The 18,606-nt window shown below is 34.4% G+C and overlaps 1 protein-coding gene across 2 annotated transcripts; it reads right to left on the reverse strand.

Annotated features, from left to right (window-relative positions):
- Nucleotides 1-1,178: 1,178 nt before the first annotated feature.
- On the reverse strand, nt 1,179-14,372 carry LOC127093311 (uncharacterized). Of its 2 annotated transcripts, none has more exons than XM_051032222.1 (27): nt 14,177-14,372; nt 13,927-14,083; nt 13,706-13,824; nt 9,793-9,909; nt 9,389-9,529; nt 8,517-9,175; nt 8,166-8,287; nt 7,964-8,055; nt 7,553-7,772; nt 7,364-7,430; nt 6,889-7,037; nt 6,707-6,780; nt 6,453-6,617; nt 6,276-6,347; nt 6,062-6,163; nt 5,885-5,974; nt 4,276-4,351; nt 4,072-4,168; nt 3,900-3,969; nt 3,624-3,803; nt 3,416-3,538; nt 3,241-3,324; nt 2,526-2,710; nt 2,286-2,424; nt 2,136-2,195; nt 1,789-1,893; nt 1,179-1,705 (listed from the first exon to the last, which is right to left on the reverse strand). In XM_051032222.1, the coding sequence occupies exons 1-27, from the start codon at nt 14,255-14,257 to the stop codon at nt 1,592-1,594; spliced, it is 3,660 nt and encodes a 1,219-aa protein (XP_050888179.1). In that variant the 5' UTR covers nt 14,258-14,372; the 3' UTR covers nt 1,179-1,591. The 2 variants fall into 2 exon arrangements, with proteins under 2 accessions (XP_050888179.1, XP_050888178.1); XM_051032221.1 differs by having other exon boundaries at nt 13,706-13,830.
- Nucleotides 14,373-18,606: the final 4,234 nt, after the last annotated feature.

The raw sequence follows: 18,606 nt of genomic DNA on the forward strand, positions 1-18,606 counted from the left end.
CATTTTTTGGATATCAAATTTTCAAAAAATCATTTAATTTTAAAGCTATTTCAAATAGTTTTTTATAAAAATCATCTTTAAAATACAATTTTTTAAAAAAATTATGATTTTGACTATATTTTGATCTTGAATAATGTATATTTATGTTATAGAATGAATAATTCAATCTTTTAATTTATAAAAAATAAATTTAGAAAAACTTGTAATATTTTAAAAAATATTTTTATAGAACCCATTTTCAAAAATAAAAAGAAAAAAATCATTTTTTAAAAGTTAAAACAAACGGGCCCAAATGACCTATTTCTTGACTTTTCAAAGCATGCTTCTTAAATAAGAAGCAAAGTTTCAAGCTTATCTAAAGAGACAAATTCAAATTAAAATATAGTGTTAAAAGTAAAAACCACATAATCAAAGAACACTTTCAACAAGTTGCTTTCATTGATGGATTCATCAAGCTTCAAATTTTTCAATTGACATAGTAGCTTGAGAGGATTGTGTAGAAGACGTCATGGAAATAAGAAGAAACTCATGATACCATGTTAGATTTGGTAATTACAACCATGAAGTAATGAGAGAAGACAAAAGAGAGAGAGAAATGAGGTAACTGAATTTTGGAATTTCTAATTGACTAGAATTCTGTTACAGTTGTGTTTATATAGAGTAGTTGCTATAACTACCTCAACAGAATTCAGTTAGCCTTAACTGAATTCTGTTTTCTCAATCCAACCAAACCTCATCCAAGGTGAATCTGATTCCCACACAATGTAATCTAAATTCCAATTCAGCCACCCGAAACCCACACACACAAGAATCAAGTGTCTAGCAACATCATGAAGTTCAAATTCACACCCAAAAAAACACGAAGAAATTCAATATTAGAAACATCTCAGGGACAGATTAGACAAATACAAACTTCGGGTATGACTAATAATTAAGCAAATACTAGACTACAAGAACTAATTCCATAAACACTCCTAAAAGTATAGTTGCAGAAGTTATTGAACCATGACAAATCAGTATAATCAAACACTCCGAAAAGTATAATTGCAGAAGTTATTGAACATGACAAATCAGTATAATCAATTTCTGTTATGGACAGTAAATAAATAAATGCAGGGTGAGGTGTTACAATGCAAATCACAAATACAATACCACATAACATTGCATGAAACTAGAAAAACAGTAAATATTTTATTTTCCATAAAAAAAAAAAGAAATATCTTATTCTGTATGAGAAAAACTGGAAAAACTGGGTATTTACAAGGAGGAACTCATAATAGGGCACCCCACAATACAAGGGGGAAGGGAAGAGTTGGATCAGAAGGGTCACTAAATATAGGATTTGGATCCTCTCTTCATTCTCTCATGTTTTGTCCTGCACTAATCTCAGTCATTTGTTCATTCTCTCATGTTTTGATCGTACTGCACTAATCTCAGCCATTCACTCCTCTTTTCTGGACTTTTCTTGGTGGCAGAAGAGAGAAAGATGATGGTTGGGGGAAGGGGAATAAAGGGACACCTAAGCTATATAAGGTGGCACAGTTTAGGTAATAGAATAACAGCCTAAGCTATATATTCTACATAGCTAGCTTTACATGAAATAGCTCAAAGATGTCTTTTTTCTTGATCCACCTTCTCCATAGAGGTCATTCCATTGGAGTAGTTCGTTCATATTTGACGAATCCGATGACACGCTTGCACACACCTGTGTACATACATGGAAAACATTACACATTATTCTTTACATCCTACAAAAAGGAATTAAACAACAAAATAAAACAAACATACCTGCTCGTGTGCATATTTAAAATCTTCCATCTTTAAGGAACGAATGTCAGCACTGCTACACAGTCCGGGTAAAGGTTTGTTCTCAGCCAATGCAAAGCTTCTATCCTGAAAGATTTTCATGTAAAAGTGAGGAAGAGATCAGCGGGCCCTGAATTATTAAGCAAGCATATCAAAGAGCGCAGATTCATACATTATCTTCAACAGGAAAATGAAATAATTCATGCATTAGAATTTCAGCCAGTCCCATTGAAACAGCAGCGTTAGAACACAGAAGTAAAAAAGAATTCCAGAATAGCAACGACGGAGAAATCAGAGACTTCAACCAAAAAAGTTATAAATGAACTAACCTTCTTTTCCTTCACCAAGATCTCTCTTATCGGACAATGTGCTGCTGTGACACACAGATTCTGCAATCAAAATATAACACTTCATTTAGAATCGTGTGCAACCTTCTCAAGCAAGCAAGAATGGTTGATTAAGATATATTGAAATATAACCTTTAGGTCACTTCCGGAGTATCCATCAGTCATATTTGCTAATGCTTCTAAATCAACATCAGGCGCCAAATCTTCTTTTGATAAAATGACTCTCATAATTTTCGCTCTGTTTGTTGAATCTGGCAAATTAACCATCAATCTACAAAAAGAAATTAAGAAAGAAGACCATGAGGTAGAATAAATCTCATCTATAAAATATAAAATGCATGAAATTGAAATCAAACATATCATGTTGTTTACCTTCGCGGAAGCCTCCTAATAACAGCCTCATCAAGATCAAAAGGTCTGTTTGTGGCAGCAAGAACAAGTACACGCTCTCTATCTTTTGTACGCAGACCATCCCAATTTACCATAAACTCATTCTTCATTTTACGCATAGCCTCGTGCTCACCAGGATTTTCACGTCTCCCTAACATACTATCAACCTGCCACAAGTACCACAACAATAAAACACAGATAACTGAAACTTATGAACAGATCTTTTAGGTGAGGTAGATGAGAGAAGTGGAAACTCTCGTGTGAATTCAGCCTAGGCTAATACCCCTTGCAATAGGTACTACTTTTGGATGGTCAAGGAAACTACACATGATTTCGAGACATTGAGGTATTTGTAAATCATGAGGAGAACAGTTGAACTTCACTGGATTTTGGTAAAATGTTTTTAGAGGCACAAAGAAGATAATCAAATAAAGGGAATTTGTGAAAAGGGATCATGTAAACACTGAGCCTCCTCAGCTATTGTATGTTTCCGTGTTCACATATGCGACATAAGTATGCCATGTGAATAAGCACTAGTTACATAAGCATACCCTACCCACTTAATGATAAAACTGATGAAAAAAATAAACCTGGCGAGATGAACATTCATCTAGGAAAAATGATCAAAATGTAAGGAAATAAAAATGTTTAACACAGTGTAGAAAAACATCAGATATTAATGACAAGTTAAGCCAACCTCATCAACAAAAATAACACTTGGAGCAATTTTGCTGGCCAGAGAAAAGACTGCTTTGACATATTTTTCTCCTTCACCAAACCACTGCAACAAAGAAAAAAACAGTTGCCTGTCATTAAAGTATAAAAGAATACCAACAGTAGGATAGAAGTGTTTCAAGTTACAACATTAATACCTTTGAAGTAATGCTAGACATGGAAACATTAATAAAATTTGCTCCAGCTTCAGTAGCTACAGCCTTTGCAAGCATTGTTTTTCCAGTGCCAGGAGGGCCAAAAAGTAAGATTCCCTTGCAAGGCTATACATGGTAATTGCAATGAGTGATCTATTTAAAATCTGCTCCATAAATCATTTGAAGTTAACTAGAATGAAAATCTGTTCACCTTAGTTAGCTGTCCTTTGCAAAATAACTCAGGCCTTTGAAGAGGAAGCATAACCAATTCCTTTAAGGTGTCCTTTACATTTTCTAAAGCTCCAATATCATCAAATGAGACCCCAATATCAGTTGGGGGAATAACATCACCAAGCAGTTTTTTCTCAAATTCATTCTCAGTAACTACGTCCTGGATAAACATTTCAATAGACTAGAGTATTAATCCCATGATTCAAACCGTGATATTGAAAAAGAATGATATAAGGGTTTATTAACCAAATACTACCTTGAGTGATGTTTTTGTGCTCTTGTTCTCATTTTGAATGCCCTGTAGAATGTTAAACCCATACCGAACGCTAGACAATTGAAAGTTAAAAGTGTTCAATATTTTTGAAAAAAAACTTCAAAAACTTTATTAGGGTTGAAATTATGAAATGACCAAAGATGATGAGAACAACCTTTCTGCAGATATTACAGGCTTTGATTCTTTGGTAGAAACTTCAGATGAATGCATATAATGATAACTTATAGCCCAACCAATGATCTTCTCCACATCTAGTAAAAGGAATCAACAATATGTCGTCAGCAATGTGGTATCGAATCTTAAAATATTATATTTAGCAGAAAACACAACTACAAACATTTAAAAAATGAAAACCCACTTTCAGTTGTTAGAGTTTGATCTTTGATGCAAAGAGTCTCAAGGTCAGAGCAATCCAGTCCAAACTTGTTGAGGACCTGAATCATTAAAAGAATCTCATTAGAAGCTTGACAAATGGCAAAACAAAATGTACAAATATATAGAAATAACTGGGAAAAATAACCTTAACATAAAATTCCCATTAACTTATGTGCCAAATCCAATTGCTTAATGACGGGGTCAAAACAGGTCTGAAGTAGGTCAAAACCAAAAATAGATCGTGGGATCGCAAGATCCCACGATTTAAGATTTTTCTCTAAGAGTTCAACGCTCTAGCCAAATACCCGATCTTTGTGACACTTAAATCGGTGGCCAGTTTTTCTGGAGCGCAAGATCATAAGATTTCAGGAGTTAGAGCGAGATCCCGACAACCATGGTCAAAGCTAAGTTTTACGTGTTTTGTGCTCTTCGTATTAGTTGAAAAAACATCGAGTGATGGATCACTTTATCGTTTGCAGAAAAGGTTTCTGTATATATCTAACTGAAGAACTCAAGGGTGTTGGGAAGAGCTTATTTAGTGCCTGTGAATGTTTGAATGAACTTCTAAACATAGGTTATGACATGTCTATAAGTTATTTTGCACTTATATTTGTGAACTCCTGGGTATAGTATACAAAAATAGCATATGGGAAATTTACCCTCATTTCCTCTTCAATTTGGAAACTTGTACATATAAATTGAGCACTTAATCAAGCTTTTTTGCCTAAATTCCCATTAGCCCAATAAGGAAAAATGCAACTAAACAACAATGAATATGTTAGACCAAGAAAAGTAGTCACAAAATGCATGAGAAAAAAATGGAAACTTCCACAAAAACTATGTTTAAAATGACATTCAGAATAGTTAAACCCATAAGAGGAAATTTCACAAAGCAAATGAATGTGACACCACATACACCAAAGGCAACCAACAAATAATATCATTCTCATCCAAGAATGAGCACAAAAAATTGAGAACATAATAGAAGTCTTAGAATATGTGGGTTGGGCCAAACTCATCCTTACAAAACCGGCTTGTAAGGCGAGAATTATCCCTACTTATAAACACCACACATGCCATATCTCTATGGGACTAAATCCACCCCTTCAAACCCAACACAATGAAGGTGTTGGAGGCTACAATGAAGGCAAGCCAAATGCCGCAATTAAGGCGACTAGAGGCGGACCACAAAGGCAAAAATTCCAACACACCCTCACTCGGGCCTCAATGAGGCCAAAGTGTGGATGATGCGAGAAGTCCAACAAATTGATACCATCTTAAAATATATGGGTTGGTCCTAACTCATTCCTAGAAAGTTGACTTGTAAGATGAGGATTGTCCCCACTTATAAACACAACACATGTCATGTGTCATATCTCAATCTCAAAACAATGTGAGACTAAATTCACCCCTTCAAACCCAACACAGTTAAGGTGTTAGAGGCTGCAATGAAGGGAAACCAAATGCCGCAATTAAGGCGACTAGGAGCGACCGCAATGAAGCCGGAAATTCCAACAAGCAGCAACAAGTGAAAGGATAGAATGATAAATGACTCTTAAGGAACTAGAGAAAGTGTATATAGCAAGACTCACTAGGCGAATGCTGGCAACGTTGGACTGAGCTTTCATAGTTTCTGTGTCACGATCGAGCTGCTGCTTCCAATCAGAAAGTAAACTCTCATCCTATCCAAGGTTGCAAGTACAACAGATATATGAACTTGTCCATACACAGAAAATCATAAATTGTACAGTAAAATTAACCTAAGATACCTGAGGCAGCTGTATCGTAACCTTGTTTGGGAAAAGCCTATTGAGTTGCTTCATGACTTTGGGGGTTTCTTTGCTCCTATCATGCAGTCTAGTAAAGTTATCCTAAACAAACCAAATAGTAGTATAGATTGATCATTAATTCATGAAAGAACAGGAAACAATTCATCTGCAATTGTACATATTGATGTCATATTAATGACTATGAATATTATACCGGAAAAGCAAGATCAAGTAGTGCTGTCTGATTGCCTCCAAATTTTGTAAATAGAAGGCTGCCAGGTTGTGTCTGGAAGTATAAATATGCAGTCATCAGATGCAGCAGCAAAAACTTCCCTCTACTCATGATATCATTGTACTCAAATGCTTCCTAACAAATATAATAAAACAGTACCTTTTCCTTACGATTGTCCGGTTGGATATGTGAACCAATTACTACAACATTCTGTGGCAAGCTTCCGAATTTACTTTTCAAAACCTCTGAATTCCCAGACACACCCTTCTCGATATCTTTAATCAACAACACCAACGGTCCACTTTTACTCAGATTAGAAGCAATCTATATTCACAACAGCAAAAAGGGTGTTATGTATACTAACTTAGGAATGGATTGATACAACTTTTGGACAAATATAGAACTGGATCTACCTCAAAGATTTCATTAATAGCAACTTTGCTAGAGTCATCCCCTCCACAACCATCTACCAGTACTAAATGATTGGCTGCAAAACAAATCTTCAAACATTTAACACACGGAAAATTGTAGCATAAATTGTACTAATGTTCAGCAAATGGAACAGTAGATCAATCAATCAAATACTTTGAATTACCAGAACAAAAGAAGCCATGATCATTTTCACAGAGGCCTCCAAGATCATTTCCATCTGGAATTGATTTCTCAAATCTAACCCCAATTTTTGAAGACCGGTTGTTTTCAAAAGCAATGAGAACTCTACCCTTGGAGCCGTAGCTTGGTCCCCTGCTCATGTAGCAGACAGGAAAGATAACCATAACTCCCAACAAGAACATAAAATAAACTAAAGTGAAGGTAGAAAAAACTTTAATAACCAAAAATAGACAAAAAAAAAACAACTAACAGTCAAATAAAATATCAAATAAAAGCAAGAGCTTTAACCTAAGTAAACCTAGAGCTTATATCATCATGCACATATTCAGATCCAAAAAATGAAAGTCTAAAAAATCCAAACAGACACAACAAAACATCTTAGGATTCCGAGCTGAACAAACGAGGGATCTACTATTCATGAAAATTTTCTGAAGTTAAATTTTCCATTTTAAAATTACCTTGCTGGAAAAACTTGTGGTGATGAGACAGTAGAAGTGAAGTCACCAACAAACTTTACGCGGTCACCTGCAAATAGTGTAAGCATCATATTATTTAAGGAATGCCATTTAGAATATATATAAAAAAAAAGGATAATAGGAAGTAAGTTTTCATCTCCGAGTTAATGTTTTAGGAACACAATAGCAAACCTGCTTTAATAGTACTGCCTTTCGACGATGCCGTAGAAACTTCTTGCTTCAGTATAAACTGTGAACTTACTGCGGATCCACCTATAATTTGGGCATCAACACAAGAAGCCGGTTTCTTATGTTGTACGGTAGCAGCCTGAGTACTACTTCTCTTAATAAACACAGGTCTTTCAGGCCTTGAACTTTCTTTAGTAGCTTCAACTTCCTTCAATGGTGCCCGCTGAAAAATCAATTGTGCAATCAATTCAATTGTGTAGAATATTGCTGATTTTAACATGATACAATCCCAACAGAACCAATAAATAAAGACCAAGGTCAAGGAATGAATTATACAAAACTCTTAACTAGTAAGGGGTAATCCTATAAAATCTCCATAAACATAGCAAAAGAAGGATATTTTAGAAAACATACACCAGGAAGTGAAAGAGAGTCCACAATTAGTAGCCACGCATCAAAATGCTTTGCAAGTGCCATGGACAGAGTCTCCTGATATATTTCTGAGCCTAAAAAAGAATCATATAGAATGATGACACTTCATTTTTTCCGTAACAAGAATGTAGCACTTGTAATTTATGCCAAAAAAAATTCAATAAATTGTATAAACAAGAATTACCGGTAGGACCAGATAACAATATCCGTGGGGACAGCGATGGAAGGTCAGAAACATATTTTCCAGAGTCATTGCACTTCAAATGAATGTACGCAGAAGCAATCAAAACATTCTTTGTTGTGTCACTGTAATAAAGCAAATCATCATAACCAGTAGAATAAATTATCTTTTATCTATCTCAAGGCAGTAACTACAAACTATCCTACCCAGCATTATAGCAACAAAGAATATCATATCGAGGTAGTTGTAGCTTACATCTAACTATGACCCCAAACAATAAGTATGAAAAGTTAAGGAAGCATACAAAAGGAAATCAAGTCAGAAAAAATTATTAACAGGAGGCAGGTTTTGCACCTAAGATAATATGGGAAACTTTCAAATGAAACATCAATATTCTCAGCATTGAGAATTCTCATCTGTAAACTATCTTTAAGAGCTTGTTGCTTGGGTGATGCCAATATATTTCTGGTATCAACACTTCTAAGGCGTTCCTTCAATTCCTTATTTTTTTCCAATATCTTAGTAATCTTGCCACTTAAATCTAAATCAGGAGAGAATAATGGTCTCAATTTGCTGGAAGCAGCAGTCATCTTCCCAACATCTGCATCGACACTGACATTGACTTCTACAGCATCAACCATAGGATCTTCATTAAGGGTGGTAGAGGATAGACGACCAGTTTCCTCAGCATAAGAAACTCCATCCAGTTCGTTATTAACGGTGTTGTGCTTCACATCAACATTTGCCTTATCATCCCCGTTGCCAGCAGGTAGTGATGAAGCGTCAGTCTTCTGCTGGGTGTTCTTGCAGGTGTTAGCAGGGGGTGAAATGAGAGATAAATCTTCATTAAAATTAGAAAAAGAGGCCAATATTGAAGCCCCAGCAACAGCCGACAGGTCTCCAGGTTTAGCTTCAATTTGCGTTCCAATTATTGGAGCACCCTGGGCTTCTAAAATGCTCACAGGAGGCGGTACATTGGCAGTAGAGATATTATTATGGAGCTGCTGAAATATCTAAATCCATGCTAAGGAACCCATTAGATAACAATGAAAGAAATTTAAGATTGAAAAACACAGTAGTTCGAAATATAAATACATAGAACATGTGACTTAACTGGTTTTTTTGGAATGGTGAACACAGAAACGTGCACATAAAAAAAATGAGCAAGAAGAAACTGAAAGAATCAAAAGATATATTTTTGCCAGGGAATCACATCTAAAGGATACATAAGCCTGTTCGCCGGAAAAACCAAAGATAACTTCATCACCTCCACTTAAAATAAGACGGCATTTCTTCCCATATATCTTTCCGTTAACTTTCACTTCACCTTTACTCCCTATGACTTCCAGCAATGCAAAACCTCCATGCTGTGCAGAATTACAAATAACAATTGTGGTGAGTAATCTAAAAAACATAGAAAAGGTTAACGGTAATATTCTTGTGATGGGAAAAGTTTAGGAGCATACCATAAAAGAATTAAAATTCATTTCAATTATATCTTTCACAAAACACCTATAGTAGCTCTGAATTTTGTTTGAGAAATTACTTAGTTGTCACAACAAAATTGTAAACATCTTGTCTCTTCAGTTGGTTGTTTTAAGTTTTAAAAAGATAAAGGAGGAAAGTCTACCTCTATGTGGCTCAATTTGCACAAAACATTACTAACATTGGGATCTTTAAGCCATAAATTACATTGACGACATTGACCAACAGTGTAGACAGGTTCGCATATGGGCAAGTGAGGATTCTGCAAAAGCATGAACAATAAAAAGATTAATTCAAAACCTATAACAACACAATCTGAAAAATGGAAGATCAAATGAAAAGATTGAAAAAAAAAAATTAGAATAGTGGCCATTTTGCTGCATGCCATACCACAATCCCAATTTTGGGGTCCGTGATCTACGTTGCTATCCGAGATTAACAACATATTCCCTTCAAATAAAATATTGTATTCAAGTCTTGTGAGAAGAACAAAAATAGAGGTTGGGAGAGATTTTCCATCTTAGATGGGTCATCTGGCAGATTAATCAAGATTCAATATATAATGAGACTTCTAGTTTCTTAGTCCTAGACATGTAAAAAGAAAGTATATCACTAAATCATCAACACATAGATGATAACACATCCTATAATCTGAAATAGTGATTAACTTCTGTCTGTGATATAATACTAACTAAGATGAAGACAAATATGGCAGTGAGGTGTGCATGATTAATACAGACCCAGCTTTTTGGCAGACAACAGGTAACTCCACATCTCCCTTGTGGCCGCTCTCTCTAGGCGCGTCAAAGGAAACTGACCCATCATAACACTACTTACCATGTAGTGGCTCAATAGAGACAAATAGAAGATAAAGAGGCTGGAGTTGCAGAGACCGGGAGACCAAAATGGGAGAAGAAAGAAGATGATGTTCATCGTTTGGACCTAGAAAAATTGTATAGTAAGAGCTAGGATGGAACGGAGATGAAATTGTAAAAGCAATATTGCACTTTTTTGAGAATTTCGGCAGAAATTTCACCGAAAACCAATTCAACATAGGGTCAAAGTCACATGGCACCGCAAACATCTTAAAATTGAACTATTTTAAGAGTCAACCAGCAATTTTACTACCTTGTTGTTGATGGCATTATTACCAAGGTCCTACAACTACAAGGCTATTGCACAAGCATTGCTTATTAAGAAGACAATATTCTAATTAAACAAGGTGACTACAACATTACGAGAATATGAAGAAAAAAGTTCAAAACTTAGAATTGTAGTGACAAAGATTGGTTACAAAGGAGTCCGGGCAAAGGAAGAAGCAATCAAAGACATAAAGTGGACTAACAAAAAATCACTATCAAAATCACAAGATGAGAGTAATGTGAAGTATTCCTTTGGTGACAAGGGCCGCCTTGAGCAAGGTGTACTCAAATGAGAACACACTGAAGAGATTAAACGAGATGACAAAAAAATCATGAAAATGAGAACTCCATGGCCATTTAAAGTTAGGATATTAGGGGAAAAACGAAGGGTGGAAAGCATTGGGAAAGTGAGAATGAAGCTTCATAATCTTGCAATTCAAGCTTTCCAGAGTAAGGCTTCGTGTTAGACTCTCATAAAGGAATTAAGGTAAACCAACTATTCAGTTTTGTAACTATTATTATATTATTAAGAGTAGTTTAGTGGCAGTTATTATATTATTTGTAGTTATGTCTTACTAATTATGTGTATTATGTTGAGAATAAATAGGGAAATATAGGAGAGTTTACTATCATGGAATTTATGTAATTAAGAGTCTACTTCAAGATAGGGAGTTGCAGATCATCGATGTTCAGCGAGATCATTGTGTAATTTAAAGGGAACATTTTGGTTCAAGAAGAATGAGGAGATGCTCTTGATTGCTGGATTTCTTGGAAGGAGAGCCAACCCAAATACCTGTTAGTGGGCTTTTTCAAAGGCCTTCCCGAGAAATTCCAACCAGAACGTCTCCTAGATTCAGAAAATGAAGAACAAGAAAACAGAGGCAACAGCGCTGAAATTCAAGCAGAGATGCAAGAAGTAATGGCATCTCAAAATGAAATAAAAATCATTAGTGAAGATGATGAAATGACGCTCATGAACAAATACAGCGAAAAAGAAAGTTGAGGTCTGAATATAGAACAAGAAAAAGGAAACCAAGAAATGCGAAACAGATTCTGTAATGCAATGTGCGAAGGCAAATGTAAGTAAAGTAGAAGAACGATCACGAAGGAAAACAGAAAATCAAAAGCTTTCAATAGTGGGATCCAAGGAGATGCAATTGACCACCATACCAACTAAGGGTTGCCTTATTTTGCAATGGTAAAGGAGCACCTAAGCATGTTTTGGTGGAGACAAGCCATACTGCTGCCATACTTTTTGGGTCAAACATACCACCCAAATCAGTTTGTACGATCCAGGCTTGAGTTCTCATATTTCACACTTTCAAAAGACAAGGGGTAGGAAAAGAAGGTAAAGTCACTCGATGACATAAAATTTCAAAAAGTTTAATTGAATGAGAAATTCTTAGGAAAGATAGTTGAAATTCCCAAATAAAATAAATTAAAACCTAGAGCTAGAGAGCTATTGGAGTTGCGCAGAATCTGTGGCCGTCGCCGTGGAGAAGATAAATGACAACAATAACAGAGGGGCAAGATGGAAAAACAGTATGGGGATGGAAAGATGAAGTATGAAAGTTGCAGTGGTACCAAAACCCAAAAAAACAGGCCCAACACTATTTTCTTTACGATCTTGCTCTTGAAAGCTTGATCTTGACCATGCCGTGCACGAAAAAATATCTTTCTGCGATCATAGCACTAAAAGGCAACCTCAGCACATAAGATAAGACCGTGAGATCAAGATCCAGCACTCAATCACACCCCCCTCGCGCCCTGAGACTTGACATCTGAAGCATGGAAATAAATTGTGGCCGGTCCGATAGCAGAAACCTAATAACAGATGGTCCACTGGATCTTGAGGGTATGTTATGTCCAACAACATTTCTTAACATGGTATCAAAGCTAACTTTTTGGGTTGAGATCCAAGCATATTTGAGAGCCGAAAAGGGAAAAGGTTACATTTGTTGTTTGAATAAGGAGACTTCAAGTTAGATAGAAATAGAATATGTGAAGGACAATTAATTGACACTAATTCATTTTAGGAAGAAGCCACTCGTCAACACTACATCAAGAGAGTTTAGTAAATAGAGAATGCATCCAAGGCCGAGAAGATGTGAGAGATCATGTGTTGAGAGTACTTCTTAAGAGTGAATAGAGTAATAGAGTTGAAGACAATTAACCAATGCAACATGCTGCATGTAGAAAATCTGCATGTAGAAAATCTCAGTTCAAATTCAGAAAGTATTGTAAATGTGTAAATCAATACTAGTGAATACTAGATTAATAAAATGAAGCACATCGGCTCCAGGTTTGCCAAAATCACTGGTCTCATGTATTAGTGAGGAGATGAAGCTTTCATGATTTGTTGCATTTGCATTGAGGAGATGCTCTTGATTGGTGGATTTCTTGAAAGGAGAGCAACCCAAATACTTGTTGGTGGGGTTTTTTTCAAAGTCACTCTCAAGAAATTCCAACCATAAGTTTGAGATTGTCTTCTGAATTCAAAAAATGAAGAACAAGAAAACAAAGGCAGCAGCCCTGAAATTCAAGAAGAAATGCAAGAAATAGTAGCATCTCAAAATGAAACGAAAATCACAAGTGAAGATGAAGATGAAAAAGAAAGTCGAGCTCTGAATATAGAACAAGAAAAAGGAAACCAAGAATGTGAAACAGATTCCAGAATGCAATGTGCAAAGACGAATGTAAGTATAGCAAAAGAAGGAAAATCTTTGAAGGAAAACAGAAACTCAAAAGCTTTCAATAGTGGGATCCATGCAATTGCAATTCACCACCATAACAACTAAGTGTGTTTTGTTGGAGACCATGCAATGCATCTTCTCTCCGAATGCGAAACCTGATTACCCAGAGGCAAAGAAACAAACATGCAAACTGCAAACTAAACTAAGAGAGTAAGATGTAAACCTCAGAAGATTGAGAAATGAGCCTCCCCCAAGCAGCCTTAGGACTCGATTTTATGCAACTTTTCTTCGACCGAGCCAACGGCGGCAACACCTTGGATTTCAAGTTAATCCCACCTGATTCTGATTCTGCCACAAAATCCATAAATCTCACCAATAAAAAACCACATGCAACACAACAATCCATAAAAGAAACAATAAAAAAAAAGGTTATGACTTTGATACCTAGACACTGAGGAGAAGACACCTTGTGGTTCTCAGTGTCACCATCAACAGCCTTCAATGACGCCGTTTCTTGCAGATCAGATAACCGCATCTTCTGTTCACCAGATTCGTTGACCAGCGGTGAGGGATTGACGGTGGGTGAAACATCCTCAGAGACCTGTTTCATGAAAAAGAAATAATAAAGTTAAGAACAAATTTACAAACCCTTGTGAGAGGAATAGGAATAAGTTGCATAAGAATAATAAAGAACCTTGGATCGTTTGGTGTTTGAAGGAGAAGAAGAAGAAAGGGAACGTTTGGAAGAAGAGGAACTGCGTCTGGTTTCAACCATGATGAAGAAGAGAGAGAGAGAGATTGAGATGAGAAATGTGTTGAAACCAGACTACGATTGATGACAGTTATTAATGTTAAGGTTTGTGTTGCGGTTGCGGTGTTGTGTGTCGCTGCTTTATTTATACTAGGAGCATAATATAGATATTTAAAAAATAAATTTAAAAAAAAAGAAATAATAGTAACATTTTTTATTAAAAATAATAAAAAGAAAAAGGAAAGAAGTAAATAGCAAATAATAATAATAATAATTGCAAGTAGTTTAGTACTAAGTAACAAGTTGAAACAAGTGGTTTTGGTCGTACGAGGTAGAGAGAAAATGTGCAATGTGTTGTGAGTTAAAGTGAAAGGAATGCATGCAGCCAACCAGAGAGTGGTGAGGGCAAGTTGTAGCCTAGTCTATAGTCAACCGACTTTAAATTAATATACTACTATTACTTTAGCTAAATTGCAACTTGCAACTAATTATTTAAGATATTTTTATTTATTTAAAATGTGAAAATTTTCATAGGAAGAAATAAGATAATAAAAAATGAACATTGTATTCTAGAGTTTGAAATATTGTTTTTTTAGGTTTATCTTTTTTTTAAATAGAATATTTCATTTATTTTGAGAAATGAAAAGGACCATAATTGACCACTCATTCATCCTTAAATACATGTTGATTTATATATTTTTCAATTATAGATTATTCAAAATGAAATTGATTTTTTTATATTATATTTTTAAAACGGAGTATTTAACTTATTTTGAAAAATGAGAAGGATCATAATTGACAACTAATTTATTTATTATAAATGTTTTATATATTGTCTCTTTATTTATTATTATTATTTTATTTGTAATATTTATGTGTATTAAATAACTATTATTTAAAATATTAATGAACTATTAATTATTTTATATCATATACCATATTCCAATACACTCTTTAATATTATATTTTTAATTTTATTTTATTTGAATTTATCACACATCCAACATAACATCATCATTTATGCTACACTTATTTTATTTTTGTGTTAATTCTTAACCATCTAACATTTTGTCACGTACGATATCGCAGGTCTTACAAAAGTCCGATAAAATTCTCCTTTAAGCTTGAGCATTACCTTTGTGTCATATAATACCCTGGAGCCCTCCCTCATTTCAGTCGTCCAGTTTGAATTTGATGGTTTGCATTCCTTTCTATCTCTCCATTATTTTGTATTACAAATCCACTATATTTAAACTATGCGACTTGTGGATGATATGATCTCTAACTTTCACCTATAGGTTAGAAATGTTTCACCTTTGGCTTAACTTACATTTCATATGCCTTGTCTTAGTTATACTTAGGCAAAAGACATGTGTTTTTAAAGCTCGTCTCCAACATTTCACCTACACACAAAAAAAACATGCATCTCATAGTTAGATTTGGGATGTATTTCGTTAGTACATCCAAAATTAAATTAAAAAGGTAATGGCTCGTGGGTGAACCTTGATGCATACATACTATAATTGGGGAATCGTCTATCTTTCCACCATGTGTTCATACATTAGTCGATACTTTTTCATACATGTCTTAGATATCTTGAATATATGCAATCATAACCATTTTCTTCTTTATGACTTTCCATAAAATCTCTCTAGGCACTCTAATGTGCATCACACGACTTATCTAAGTACTTCATATTTTCTCTTTCACCTTGTTCAATATCGTATTTTTTATATATTTGACCAAATTTGGAAAATTCCCACCCACAATTTTGAATGTATGAATGAGATCCATACATGTTTTGAATCAAAATTTACTATATTATCACACATTGCTCCATTCGAGAACAAAACGATAATTTGAAGGATTAAATTGATGCGGTGTTATGGTGGTTCAAAGTTCTTATGCAATGAAGAGGGGCTAACCTGTAAGGTTAACACTCCAACGCCTAAGTCAGTAAGTGAGTGAGAAACATAGTGTCAATGGGTGATGAAATTTATACTTGAAAACCGTGGAACTATGTGTTTGCATGTATAATGATATGTAAGAAATCTAAGAAAATGAAGCTTATGGATAATAAGATACAAGTCACTACTTAGTTTTGATGATGCATGGTCTTAATGATGACTACATGGTTTTGACGATGACAACATCTTAAGTGGTTTTAAAGATAACAACACCTGAAGACAAACAACTATTAAATTTTGTACAAGCGGTCAAAAATGCACAAGGTGGATGATCAAGATCAAGATCAAGTGAAGAAGTAGAGTTTATGATCACTACTAATTTAAAACATCTCAAATGATGGAAACTAATACAGACATATCTCAAGCCTCATATAGAATACTCGAGACTCTTGTGTGAAATGATGTCAAAGATAATGCCAGGACTTGAAGCTTCAATGTGTGAAATCTCACTCGATTGTGTTCGTCTGAGTGATCAGTGTATTGTAAAGACACTACAACATTTTTGTAAGTATTATGGATAAATCTCACACACATTTAACCTTAAGAAGCCTCTCAAATTTTTATTTAAACAAGTAGAAAATGTTTTTGGAACGCAGTCAGTTGAATAGGAATCTGTCTAATTGATTATGACAATAATTTGAATTGTCTAAGCGATTACAATATATGCCTAATTGATTAGATATGGACGAATCAAATCCATAATCGATTATGAACTCTTTCTAAATCATTTCCATATTTCTCACATATATTTTAGACATAGTGCTTTGAGAGAATTATTGAGTTTAGTGAGAATTTTGTTTTGGACGAGGGTTTTATTTTAAATTTACTAGAAGTAGTATTTTCTCTTGAGTAAATCATTATTATTTAGGAAGTGATTATTTTGATTGAGAGCTAAATCATTATTAAAATCTCTTTGCTTGGTTTTGGGGATTAAAATAAGTCTTTGTTTGGTCTTTGAACTCCGCCATTGAAGAAAATATTTTCTTTTGGGTTCGTGAAGAATGAATAGTGAAAAATCTTTAAAACGGTTCTTGATCTCATCTCAATTAAAATCTATATCAATTCGAGATCAAATTCATTTAAAATTTCACTCGGTTTATTTGTTCAACATGTGTAAAAGTTCAGTAGGTTCAATATTAACTCGGTAAAAATATCAGTTTGATTCGTGGTCAACTTGGGTAACACCTCGGTTCGGTTCAGAGGATAGTTAATTCAAAACTCCATCTTGGTCTGAGATCAGGTTGTGCAAAATCTTTGTTTGGTGAGAAAACTAATTATTTCAAGCTTATTTAGTCTTTAGTGAGAAGAGTAACCACTTAAAGCCTGTTTGTTGTTTGGAGAATAACCGCTTCAAACTTTATTCGTTGTTTGGTTAAAAGTCAGCTTGAAACTTCATTTTCTTGTATAAGGAGACTAATGAGTTTAACCTTCTAAAATCTCTCAAGCATTAGTGGATACTCTCAAGATCAATTATTGGGGAGAGGATAGGTCACTTCTTTAATACTGAACATCTATAAATATTCAGTGTTATCTCTTTTCCCTTATCTCTTTTTTTCTGCGTAATTTATTTACTTTAAATTCCCGCTTTTCATTCAAACTCTTTTTGATAAAATGTTTTCAAACTCTGGTCTTCAAAATGATTTTAATTTTAATCGACGACTTTCAAATCTCCATAATTAACTCATCCCCTCTCATGTATGAAGTCACGTGATCAACAAGTGACATCAGTCTAATTCTTGTTTAAAGATTAATCATCTCATGAGAAAGATGATTTCCAACAGTGTTTTTAACAAGAGGACTTTCCTAAGAACACTCCCACCGTTTAATGGTGATAGGTTTAAATTGTGGAAATTTATTTTTAAAATATTCATTCAAAATTTTGATATTGAATAAAAACTATAATCAATTGTATATTTATCCATACTCACCATGTTAATAATGAAGTAGTAGATAAACCCGATTTTTTTGGACAATAGAAAAAGAGAGAAAGTTTGAAATTGATTTTAAAACTAATTTTTTAGATATGTCCTTAGATGAAAATCAATTTTTCTATGTCTATACTTATAATTTTGCTAAGAAAATGTGGGATACTCTTAAAATGATGTATGAAGTTTTTCAACTATCGAACAAGAGGGAATGGACACATGAGGTGAAGAAGATGAATGCTTATTTCATAAATGTTTCTCTACCATTATAAATTTTGGAAATAATTTTAGAAATTTTGTAACTGACAAATATCTAAGAATTAAAGTTTGGAATTAGAAAGATGATAATGTTTACGATTTTCAAGAAAAATCTAAGAAGGAATAAATCGTCGAGAAATTGAATGAGTTGATTCAAATGTTAAAGGATGAAGGCATGAGCTCAGGTTTAGAGGAATTTACAGTAACTTCATCAAATAACTCT

This window comes from Lathyrus oleraceus, chromosome 6 (assembly GCF_024323335.1).
Source record: "Lathyrus oleraceus cultivar Zhongwan6 chromosome 6, CAAS_Psat_ZW6_1.0, whole genome shotgun sequence".
Taxonomy (NCBI): domain Eukaryota; kingdom Viridiplantae; phylum Streptophyta; class Magnoliopsida; order Fabales; family Fabaceae; genus Lathyrus; species Lathyrus oleraceus.